At 56.4% G+C, this 12,392-nt stretch overlaps 1 protein-coding gene across 5 annotated transcripts in view; it reads left to right on the forward strand.

Annotated features, from left to right (window-relative positions):
- Positions 1-12,392, forward strand: part of SCAP (SREBF chaperone) — a 95,281-nt gene that overhangs the window by 68,970 nt on the left and 13,919 nt on the right. For all 5 annotated transcript variants that reach the window (XM_074985238.1, XM_074985241.1, XM_074985240.1 and 2 more), the window contains exons 9-11: positions 4,641-4,753; positions 5,787-5,881; positions 12,110-12,208. In XM_074985238.1, the coding sequence (XP_074841339.1) occupies positions 4,641-4,753; positions 5,787-5,881; positions 12,110-12,208 (307 nt within the window). The remainder of the gene's footprint in view (positions 1-4,640; positions 4,754-5,786; positions 5,882-12,109; positions 12,209-12,392) is intronic.

Here is a 12,392-nt window from a genome sequence, read left to right on the forward strand (position 1 = left end):
CCCACTCTAATCCAATCCCTCTCCCCTCCTGCAGAGCCAGGCACCCCCAGATCCCACTCTAATCCAATCCCCTGCCCCCGAGCCAGGCACACCCCACCCCCACTCTAACCCAATCCTTCTCCCCTCCCCCAGAGCCAGGCACTCCCAGACCCCACTCTAATCCAATCCCCCCCAGAGCCAGGCACACCCCACCCCCACTCCAACCCAGTCCCCCTCCCCTCCTCCAGAGCCAGGCATCCAGCCCCCTGCTCTAACCCAATGCCCATTATACCTGGGACTCACCGGAGCCACTGCCACTATGTGCTTCTCCCTGCAGGTGCCAGGGTGTGTGCGCCGAGCGGTGGTGAGCAGCCTGGGTGCGCAGCTCCAAGCAGGAGCTGCATTTGATTGCTCAGAGAGCTTCATGCACCACCCCGACCTCAGCACTGGGCATCTCCCTAAATGTTTGTGGTGTAGCAGGCCTGCTGTGGGTGCTGGAGCAGCCCGAACTCGGCACCTTCTGGCATCAGGGTGCTGAGCTCGGAATAAATGTTGGATAGATGCATACGCACAGCACTTCCCCCACTTCTCAGCCCTGGTGTTGTTGCGATTCCTTTCTCGGCAGTTGCCCCCTTGCGGCAGACAGCGACAGCAGTATCCTCTGCAGTGTCTCCCCTCCGGAGGGGATGGGACGGTGGCCCTTGTGTTCTGTGCCTCGGTCGGAGGAGGCAAACAGCTTGTGTTTGTGCCACACATTCCAGCCAGTTGCGAGGGAAGCTGATGTCTTCTGGGATTTGAAATTCCTACTCATTTATAGGATTTAAACATTCTGACAGCGCTACAGAGCAGTGATTTGTTTCTTCTGCAAGCCTGTGCCGGGGAGATCAGTTCGTACCTCCAAAACAGTGGATTAGAAAGATGTGATTAAGAAGGACGTGGCATTCCACACCGCCACCATTCGCTAATTACACTTGGCACCAGGCTGCCACGCACCTCTCCTCTGTTGTCTGTCACGCTCTGGAGCACCTTCCATCCTGGAGGATCCCCGAGTGCTTGTCTCGTGCACAGCCCCCGTCTGACATGACCACTCAAGAGGCTGACAGAATTCAGTTGCATACTGGCAGAGTCTTTTCATAAAATTGGAGCAGAGCTGTACTTGCTGGATTGGTGTGTTCCTTAGACGGGAAGTGATGTGTGGGCATTTGTGAAAGGCAGTTCCCACGGGGCAGCTTTGGACAGGAAATGAAAAGCTGAAACCACACAGGGACAGTAGGCGGGCAGCATGGGATTGCTGGAGTTTGAAGGAGACCAGGACTTCAGGGGCAACACATTTATTTGGGGGAGGGGAGTACAGTGAGATCTTTAAGACAAACATCAGCGGCTCAGAGCTGCGACTCATCTAAAAAGAGCATCTGTGACAACACGCGGGGATAACTTAGTCCAGACGCTGAGGAATGAGTTCCCTCTACTGAATCCCCAACAGCATTTCCAGTAGGTTTCCTCCTGGGAGGTCTCTTGTCCCTGTATTGGCCTGGCTTAGCTTGTGAGATCCGTCAAGACTGCAGACCGAGGTGTGGGGGCTTCAGAACTCTCGAGATAGTGTTCTGTAGGCAGTCAGAGGAGGCTCATATGGAGGCAGGAGGGGGTGATTTAGGGGTGTGTGACAATTCAGATTCATTTTCCCCTGGCCATGTTACGGACTTTGAGAGAAGGTGCTAACACAGCTGGTTCCCCGCCCTTTTCCCTCTCCTGTCATCTTCCTTTTGTTACCTGCCAGGCTGCCTGTAGTGTGTGACTCTTCAGACATCGGATTTGCCACAGAATCCACCCCCAGCCAGTGTCTGCTCTAGAGTCAGAGCTTTAATGAGAGGATGGTGAAGATAACCAAAAGGGCTTGACCTGAATTTAACCCAGGCAGGGAAATCTACGGGCAGCCTGGAAGGGGCTGGAGAGCTGTGAACTGCTGCTTCCTTTCAATGAGGTGTTGACTCTGAAGAGGGTAACTGTCAAATATTGGCAATATTTGCTGCCTGCTGGTCCTTCTACACCCAGCAGACGTGCTTTTCCCGCAGTTCCATGCAGCGTTCGAGGTGGGCGAAGTCTCCTGTGTCCCTGTTGAGCTGCTCCTCCCGTCTGTGTCCCTTGGAGGTGTCTGGGATAGACTTACGGCCAGTCAGTGCAAAGCACGGCAGCCCACTGTGAAGTGCAAATGTAGGGAGGGTGTAGAGCACATGGGAGTCTGTGGGAAGCTCAGGAGCTGAGGGCCTCCTTGGTTTGCCTGAACCATGCAATACAACTGGCACGCTCCACTTTTAAGTGAAGCTGCCACCCAGTGTCCAGCGTGAGTTGCCACAGACTCCAGGGAGCCTGGCTGCAGAGCGGAGGTGCTGCTTGCAGTGGGCGCCAGCACTCTGCACTGGGGTGTGTCAGGCTGGGCACAGTTGGACTGTTAGCCCGTGTGGAGGGGAGAGCGCTCTGCCCTGCACTGGGCAGCTCTGTCCTGGCAGAGGGCTCTGGAGCGTGCACTCTCTGCTCACGTGTGTTGCTCAGGTCGCTGTCTTACACAAGCATTGCGAGGGCATTAGCCTTGTGTGGTTCCTGCACCGGGACCTTCAGGCGACACACCGGGCCCTGGGGCTCTCTGCTGAGTCTGGGGTGAGCGCAGTGCCCCCCTGCGCTGGCACAGCTCATTGGCCAGGGAGCAGGGCCTGTGGGTCACACCACAGCGGCTTGTGAGCTTAGCGACAAGGCTCGCTTCCCGTGCCCTCTGCCATTCGCTAGCGGCTCACACCAGAGCCGTCGGCACCACCGGGAGGAGGGCTGTGGCCTTTCCCCGTTTGGAAGCGCAGCCCGTGCCGCTTTCTCCTGCTGTGTTTTGTTCAATGGGAGCAGAGCTGCTGGCAGCTAGAGCCCTCGCTTGCTGAACCGCAGCGTCCAACCTTGCAGGGAAGAGCACGGTGCCAGGAGCCAGCAGGGCCACCCTCCGGTTACACAGTGCAGCCGCTGCTGAAGCCGGGGCAGCTGCGTGTGGGTTCCCGGGGGCAGAGCTCGGTTGTTAAGGCTCAACACAGGCAGCAGCAGTTAAGGTGGCCACCCGGATTGCTTTGCCTCCAGCCCCATTGCTTAGCTGTGCTGCCCCTGTCCTAGCCACGCAAGGGCTCGTAATGCTGCAGGACACGGATCCTGTGCCTCCTCCGGAGACTGATATCTGAACCTGCCGTTCTCAGCAAATCCCAGGTACCGGCCCTGCGCTCGGGGCAGCTGCTTGTGCTCCCTGCGTAGAAGCAGCCTAGAGGGCAGTGGCCGTAGGAGGCCATGACGGAGCCCCAGTAGAGGACAGGGAAAGTGTTGTTTGGGAAACTCATTTATTGTCCATTTTCAAGTCCAGCCTCACAGCTTTCCTCTGCTGGGCTGCAGCTGTGCGGCAAGGCACCTGCTGCTCAGCGTTGTCTCACTGGTTCCTTGTGCTGCCCTGTCTGTTAAGCCCCCTGCTCCACTGGCTTCTCAGAGTGTGCCGTCTGAGGAGGAGAGAAACCTCCCCAGGGCTGGTGTCTCCCCTCACTAGAGGGGACATGGGTGGTTTCAGGAAGGCCCATGGTAAGCTGGTAGTCTCATGGGCCAGGGAGCAGTTAACTCTGGGTTCCTAGTTCCACATCTGGCCAGTGACCAAACCCAACCCTCATGGTGGGAGAGGCATGGGGAGCTTCAGGTGTCCGTGTCTCTGCAAACCTGGCTGCCAGGCTCAGCGGGGAGGCTCAGGTATGACAGGGGCTGCCTCGGCCCACGTGGCACGTTCCCTCCAGTGCAGCAGGGAGGCTGGATGCACACAGGCTCCAGCAGGGCTGTGGTTAGAGGCACCAGTCCCCAGGATTGCTCATCACTGAAGAGTGACAGGCTGATGGGATTCAGTTTAGGGAAGGGGGAGGTTAGGAAGCCCCACCGCTGGGCCGTCAGTGCCCATCCAGTTGGCACTGCCCTCCTCTGACTCTCCCTGCTGTCCCGTGAGCCAAGCAGCTTTCCTCCCCCGTCCACCTCCATCTGCATCATGCTGTCCTGTGCAGTCAGCTTTCCCCGCATGCTCGGCACAGGCTTGCAGGCAGCGGGTGTCCCCCGTAGCGTCTCCCAGCGGGCTGCCACTTTGCCATAGCAGCTGTGGGGTGCGAAACCTACTCCATGTGCATCTGTCCTGTCTCCCATCCCCCGGCTGCTCTGCAGTGGTTTGGTTTGGTTTGCTTACAGATTGCCTGGGGCTCATCAGTGAGGTTTGTCCTGGCCCCTGGGTCGGACCGTCCCAACTTTCTAGTTGTGGTTTACTGGCTATTTATGATCAGCTGCGTTGCCCGAAGCTCTTACCCTGGCCGAGGGCCCCAGTGCTGGGTGCTGCACAGACACACAAATGCGTTGTCCCTGCTCTGGTGAGTTTAACTCTAATACAAGGATGGCAGGTGCTGGCCAGTCGGTAACAATCCAGCATTGCTGAAACTTTACCCTCTGTCCGAGCCAGGCAGTGCACATCCTCTTGCCTGCTCCCAGAACGGCACTGTGTGAATGGCCCTGTACGGCAGCTCGGCGGTGTCAAATGAGAGCCCACAACCTGCCCTGCCCCAGGCTGAAGGGCGTCTGGGTGCTCCCTGGTCTCACGCTTGACTCTCTTTTCCTAGGGAGATTTTTCCGTACCTGGTGGTGGTGATTGGCCTGGAGAATGTGCTAGTTCTCACCAAATCGGTGGTCTCCACGCCCGTCGACCTGGAAGTGAAACTGAGGATTGCCCAAGGTACCCGCCTGGCTCACAAGGGAGAGTCCCAATCTCCCTGCCTCCAAAGGGGAACGGTCATAGCTCTTGGCCTACAAGATGGTGTGGATCAGCCCTGGACCGAGGGATGCATGTCCTGCACTCGGGGTGTAATGGCCATTTTAGCTTGATGCTTGTCAGCCCCAAGAGCCCATGAAGGGGTGTCCTAGTCACCAGGGGCCTGGAGCACAGCTGTGCTTCTTCTGTGCCATGTAAGCTGCTGTGAAATAAGCACTGCCATGGGGAAGGCTGCACCATGCCCTGCAAGGGACTGTTGGTACCAGGTCCCCTCAGAGCATGAATGGCCAAAGTGTTGCCTACAGGCCGCATGCAGCCACATGGGCTTCTACAGCAGGGTCCCGGCTTCACTAAGGTGCAGTGTCCCCTGGGGACTACATCGCCCAGCATGCTGTGCATGCAGGCTGCTTAGCTCAAGGTGGAGCCTTGCATGCTGAGACCCATGTGAAGCATTTAGCATGGTCCCTTGCACGTTATTCAGGGACTTGCGCTTCCTTTAGAGTGTGATGGACAAACATGAGGAGCTTCCCCAAATTTTGGTGGATGGGGTGTGCTCCAGAGCTCCCTGGGCTGCAAGGTTTGGTCTCTCTGGGTAGCTGAGTAAAGGAAATTAATGTTTTTTAGCCACCGAGGCTCCTGTAATAATAATAAAAGTTCTGTTCTGCTGCCTGAATCTCAGAGTATTACCCCATCTCATGGGTAGTGTAGCTGTACAGAAGCCTTTTCTTATGTAGGGTGAATACACCTAGATCATCAGCAGGGAATAAACCTGTCACCTTAGAGGCCAAAGCCCAGTGCTTTACCACATGTGCTAGAAGCCAGCTGGCTGGCTGCCAAGGCTGTAGAGTAGAGACTTCACTCTCCCTAGTAAATGGTCTCACAGTGTCTCTGGGGTTACATTTATGTCTCTCTCTGACACACAGAGCGACAGGACTAGAACTCAGGAGTCCTGCATACCAGCCCCTGTTCTAATCACTACCATGTTTTGTTTCCCTAGGCTTGAGTAATGAGAGCTGGTCTATTATGAAGAACATGGCCACGGAGCTTGGGATCATCCTGATTGGTTATTTCACGCTCGTCCCAGCCATCCAGGTGTGTGTGGTTGGGCAATGTAAAGGGTTAAGGATTTTGTGGGAAGAGGTGTGTAAACTCAGCTGTGAGCACAAAATCAGTAGCTGATTTTCAGCAGCATCCTAAAAAATCTCAGGGGGTTTTATGAATTCTGTACAAAAGGATATTTCATTCCCCATTGAAATGCGGCCACCTCTGGGGTGAAACGCAACAGCAGGTCTACAGTGTACAGGTGCAGCACACAGTACTTTAGTACAGGAAGTGAACCATCCTGTGTCCTACTGGAACTACAGGATAATTTATACGGCTTTGCCCTTCTCCAGTGCCTTCTCAGGTGCTTTACAGACATCGGATCTCACAGTGCCACATTCGGGAGTGTAAAATCCTCATTTGACTGTTGGGATAACTGAGGCAGAGAGTGGTAAAGTGACATGTCTGATGTCACACAACAATGTGGTGACATCACTAAGTATGGAACACCAGTTTCCAGTTGTTTGTTCTAACCCCTAGGTAATACTGCCTTCCTTTTGAGGAGGCAGAATTGTATTACCAGAGATGTAGCAGTAAGACTCTTCCCTTGGAAGTTGAATTCATTATTGAACCCCTGCCACGGTGTGATGTTAGGGGACACTGCATTTGTGGATGGAGCTGTCTTTCAGATGAGATGTCAACCTAAGGCCTAGAGCAGTGGTTCTCAGACTATGGGATGGATCTCAAGAGAGAAAGGAGAATGTGTCAAGGGAGATGTAAGCTGTATGTTGTTCTTTAAGAGCTCTGACTGTCAGCCCTGGGTGGCCAGATCTTATGCAGAAGGGTGGTGCACAACAAGAGGGTGGGGATAAAGGGGACAACTGGAGCCCTACCACTCTGGGGCTGACAGAAAGGGTCCTGCCACCCAGGCTTGGATTTTCCCCCTTCCCCAATCCCTCACCAGGAAGCAGCCTGGGCTTTCCTCCCCTCCACCCAGTCTGTCACTTGGAGGCGGTGAATCTTTGACTGTCAACCTGGGTGGCAGCCGCAGCAGCACAGAAGTAAGGGTGGTAGTGAGGTGTTTAGTGTGCTGTGAACGGTGATTGACAAATATAAACTTTTACATTGCCACCCTTCAATACTGCTGGTAGCATACAGTAGAACCCTGAGATTGGACACTCAAGTTGCGTGTATCCCAATGTAACGCAGCTCAAGGTAGTAAGGAGCTGGCACCAGGCTCCTGCTCCACGCTGCCCACAGGAGCAGGGAAGCTGACCAGCACTGCTGCCCTGGTCAGTTCCCTGGCTCCCCTGCGTAATGTGAAATTTGACTTAAGCGGAGTTGCACAAGAATGCAACCTCTGTTTAAGCTGAGGGTCTACTGTAGTAATGCCTTCAGAGCTGGGTGCCTGGCCAGCAGCTGCTGCTTTGCCGTCAGAGCCTGGTGTCTTGCCAGCAGCCGCGGGGTGGCAGTATATGTACTTGGAGGGAAACAGTGTAAACAAGTATAGATGCAAAGAAGGTGGGCCTGATGAAATAAATTTGAGAACCACTGTCGAGCTTTCGTGGTCATTTAATTCCCTGTGCACTTTGTCCAAGAGAGAGGATATTTAGCAGGGTCCTAGTTCTGCTGTAGCGGTCTCATCCAAGCCAAGGCCAAGTCTTACTCTGCGACTCTCAAGAGAGCTGACCAGGTCATAGCACCTGGGACCCGGAGGGCTGGCTAGGTACTCCCTGTCGAACTGGCACAATTGATGTTCCATTATTCAGTGATGGAACTGTCTGGTCATCCTGCCATGCATACTTCCTGTCATGACTTCCACTTTCTGGGGGCAGACAGACTCCACTTTCTAAGTGCAGCCTGAGCTCCATCCTGTCCCATATTGTCCTGGGAATGGCTCCATTTTTATAACCACCTTTCTAGCTCCTTCACACCCAGTCAGGTGGGTACCACTCTCCCCATTCTATGGCTGGAGAATCCAAGGCCTTGAAGGTGGAGTGATTTTCCACAGGTCACACAGTGGGTCTGGGACGCAGCTGGGTGCCCGGCCAGCAGCCGCTGCTCTCCACTCTGAGCTGGGTTCCTGGCCAGGAGCTGCTGTTCTCCACTCTGCCGTCAGAGCTGCGAGACCAGCCAGCAGCTGCTGCTCTTCGTTCTGCCTTCAGAGCTGGGTGCCTGGCCAGAAGCTGCAGCTCTCCTCTTTGTCTTCAGCTGGACAACCTGACTCGCTCCTGCAGCTCCTCCTCCTTTCTGTACGGGGCTTTCCTAGCCATGCACACCACTGCTGCTGCTGGCTCTGCGTGGTCACTGACCAGCCCTGCTTCACTCCCAGTCAGCTGCTTGCACGAGGTGAATAGCGTCAGGTCAGCACCAAGTGTCTCCACCTGTCGGGGAAACCAATCCCGTCCAACCCGCGCCCAAGCCTGTCAGAGGCCTGGAATTCTGTCCTGTCTCCAGTAGGCGCTTGGCCCTGGGGCCAGGCTAGGCCAGACACTGCAACATTTACAGCTACTTTGGTATCTTGCCAGATGACCACATGGCCTTGGGTTAAATGAAGCAGGCTGCATTTGTATTAGGGAGGTGCTGACAGCGAGGGCTGCCAGCTCCCCTGAGCTCAGACTGAACTCAGACCAAGCGGAGCATGTCATGCCGTCCCTAGGGGCTGGAGCTCTGCGTTGGAGAGGAGGGCAGCTGAAAGGGCTAGGCCGTTTCTGTTTGGCACTGAGACTCAGCCCGGGGTCCCTGGCAGCGTGGTACACCATCTCTGTAACTCCTTGGTTGCCGGGAGGGTGTGGTGAAGGCTACTGGGATTGCTCTGCTCAGACACAGCCTGAAAGGAGCTGGGGAGTGGCTCTGCGTCACGCTGGTGCTTTCCTGGCCCCCTGCTTCTCAGCTGCTCCACTCCCTGCGTGAAGGAGCGGCGAAGTAACACGGGCCAGATCTTGCTCCAAAGCGCTCTCTGTGCACAACAGCATGTGGTCTGCTCCGCCGAGCCGGGCAGAGGCTGTGCAGGACCAAGCCCGGTCCCTTTTCCTGTTGCAGCCTATTGTAACCAAAGTGGAGAGGGAAGTGACCTGAGTTTGTCCTCCCTGCAAGAAAGAGAAAGAGAGAAGGGGGGAGTGGGAGATGGGGCCCCTCAGGGGAGCTGTGGAAGAAGATCCCATGGGCAATCCTTGGTTAGCAGGTTGCCACCCTGGCTTTCGCTTGTGCCAGGTTGTGCTCACACCCACTATGCTTGGTCGGGGGTCTCGTTGTTCTCGGGGTGCAGACTTACACAGAGTCCCCGAGCAGAGCCCCACAGTGAGGCTTTGTGAGACTGGCTCCTCTGCACTGCGCTTTGCTGGGCGCATCCCCTTATCTTTGTCTCTGGGAACAAGGGCGCAGGAGGGTAACACGCTGCCCTGTGCCAGAGTCCAAGGACCCTGGCGGCAGAGGGAGGCGAACTGCGAAATCTGACAGGGACCTGCACTGGTACGGGCCAATGGGGGCTGCATGGTATGGAGACCAGCAGCAGCGGGGGGGAGGAATTTCTGCTCCTCTCACTAACGCCTGGGCAGCCTGTCTCAGTCAGGGGGCGAGAATTCTCCTCCCCCATCCCCACTGCTCTCCCCATGCCTAAGGCAGGGTTGGTTTGACAGGAACCACTTGCAGTGTGCGGAGGGGCCATGTGCTCTTCCAAATGCTGAAGCGGGGAGGGCCTGGGGCCAGAGCCCTGGGCTGCCTGGGGGAATAGTGGGGGGGGGCCTGGCACCTACAGCAGGGGTCGGGCCCAGCGTTCCCTGTAAGCTGAGTGGTTTGTGGGACGCGGGGTTGGGAAGAGCCCGGGCTAGGTGGGGAGCCTTGAGGTTAGATTGCAAGGCCTGGTGGAGCCGTTATCCTCACGTACTTTCTGTCCCCATGTGCCTGGGCTGGGGCAGGGCATGACCGGCATGGCGTGAGGTGGGGAGGCAGGGCAAGGAGACTGGGGAACCCAAACAAGTGGCTCTTGCTCGCCCCATTTGAGCAGCTGGTGCTTGGCTGGCTTTGGAGGGAGTGCAGGTCCCAGGGGTCCCAGCCAGTGGACAAGCCCTGGGCGTTTGCCACCTTCGCGCTGCAAGGGGTTTCCGGCGCCCTGAGTCTGCTGTGTCTTGAGGCCTTTACAACTGCAGCTCATCACCTTGTGCGTGGTAGAGAACGCTGACTGGAGTCGGGGCCTCAGCCCTGCCAAAATGGCCCCGAGGGAGAGAGGGTGGTTTGGTGCCCTGTGGGGCGATGGTGATGACATTTGTAGTGGTTCAGGGCTCCTGTAAATCCCCACTCATCGGAGAGGTTGGAGTGTTTGTGTGAGCCTTGTTCCTGCTGTGACACCTGCTGGGGAGAGCGATGTATTGCAAGGGGTTGGAGAAACCCCACCTTCTGCAGGTATTGCAGCCCGGGGCACAGTGGTTAGCAATCGGAGTGACCTGTTAGCTCATGGAATCTGCCCCCCTCTGTGCAAAGGGTCCGGGGTGCAGCTTGTCTCTTTGGTGGACAGCCTGGGCATAAGAGCACACGAACGTGCACACTAGGTCAGGCCAAAGGTCCATCAAGACCGGTATCCTGTCTTCCAACAGTGACCAGTGCCAGGTGCCCCAGAGGGAGTGAACCGTAATCATCATGTGATCCCTCTTCTGCCATCTGTCTCCAGCCTCTGACAGCCGGAGGCTAGGGACACCATTCCTACCCATCCTGCCTAATAGTCATTGAAGGGCCGAACCTCCGTGAGTGTATCTAGTTCAGGCATTCCCAGCCTATGGGTCGCAATTAGATTTGATAAGGGTTACTAGCTGGGCATCTCCGAGCACGTGGCTCTTAAGGGAGCCATTTGTGGCTCCTGGTGCTGTCCCCTGACTTCTTGTCCGGCTCCCAGTGCCTGCCCTGCTGCACTGAAATGGAACTCAATTTAATTGGCTTAACAGCTGGCAGGAGGGAACCCGGCCTTAAACCAATTAAATTGGGCCCCTTTTTGGTGCGGTAGGGCAGGGAACTGCCCCGCTGCAGGTGCGGGAAGGAAGTAGGAAGGCTGAGGGGAGCCAGGCAGAGGAGGCGGTGGCAGCCCAGCATGGAACTCCTTGTGAGGTAGGTGGGAGGGAGGGGGTCCGAGAGGGGTTTAAGTCTCGGGCCAGAAGGCTGGAGTGGGGCTCAGAGCTGGTCAGGGCTCTGTGCCCCAGCCAGTTCCTACCCATAGGGCTGTGGAGGTTCCCCCTGTCCCTTAGCTGGGGATCCCATGTCTGGCACTGCCAGCCAGGGCTGTGTGCCTCAGCCGGCTCCCAGCATCAGGGCTGCCAGGGTCTCCGCCCCCCCAGCCAGGTTTTTGGAAGTCTTATGCGGGACAGGCAGCCCTGGCTGGGGATCCTGTGGGTGGGGCTGCCTGTCCCACATAACGTTGCTAAAAATCTGGCACCCTAGCTGAGAGGGGTTTAAGCTGGGGGCAGGGGGCGTGAATTTTTCCCAGGGGAGAACGTCCTCCTCCCACCATTCTGAATTGCCTGGGGTCACAGGTCTTCCTGAACTGTCAGAATAGGTCCCTGTCTTGGAAAGGTTCGGAACTGCTGCTCTAGTTGGTTTTCGAACACTGTTTAGGTTCTGGCCTTCACAGCACCTCCGGCGAGGAGTTCCACCAGCCGACCATGCGCTGTGTGAAGAAAACTCCCTTTTGTTGGTATTAAAACCTGCTGCCCAGTAACGTCATTTGGTGGCCCCCTAGTGAAATGAATGTTGGGGTCTTAGTCTGGGTCACGTCACAAAATGGCCACCAGAGCTGATGTAAACTGGGCTTGTTGTAGCAGTGATGGACAAACCTCAGAGACCGAACTCCCACTTCCCTAACCCAGGTCCCTGCAGGTCGGGCTGAGGCTAATTGGTGGGCCAAGAAAGCTAACGCTGCTGTTGACTGGGGAAGTGTGATCTAGTGGTTAGTTCCCGTGACTGAGAATTAGGGGTCATGAGTTTTGGTCCTAGTTCTGCCACTGCTTTGGTCTGTGGGCGTAATTTTGCCTGGGTTTCCCCAAAGCCCTTTGAGAAGGTGGAGCAGCACTGTGGGGCACGTTAGGCCCTCCTGAGAGAGAACATTCTCCAGAGTTACCAGCTCTGTGGCAGAGCCAGCGTGACACACACAGGCCACCAGAGTGCAGATAATAGAGAGTGCCCATCATGTTCACTCAAGGCTGCGCCATGGCCTGGCCTTGGCTGTGCTGCTCGCTGTGGGTCAGTAAGCTCAGAGACCCCCTTGCTGATCCGTGGACATGGTGTGTCCTGCAGGAGTTCTGCCTCTTTGCTGTGGTTGGCCTGGTGTCTGACTTCTTCCTCCAGATGTTTTTCTTCACCACCGTCCTGTCCATTGACATTCGCCGGATGGAGGTAGGAGCCGGGAGGGAACAGGGGGAGGTTTTCACACCTGACCTTCGGGGGCTGTACCATGCTGTGCGAAGAAGACCACTTACTCTGGGCTTTTCGCTGCATGGCTGAGAGCGAGTGGGCTGGTTTGGATGGACAGGCGTCCATGTGGGGGGGAGCGGGGAGGCCAGGGGCAAGGGAGCAAGGG

The sequence above is a fragment of the Carettochelys insculpta genome, chromosome 2 (assembly GCF_033958435.1).
Source record: "Carettochelys insculpta isolate YL-2023 chromosome 2, ASM3395843v1, whole genome shotgun sequence".
NCBI lineage: Eukaryota > Metazoa > Chordata > Testudines > Carettochelyidae > Carettochelys > Carettochelys insculpta.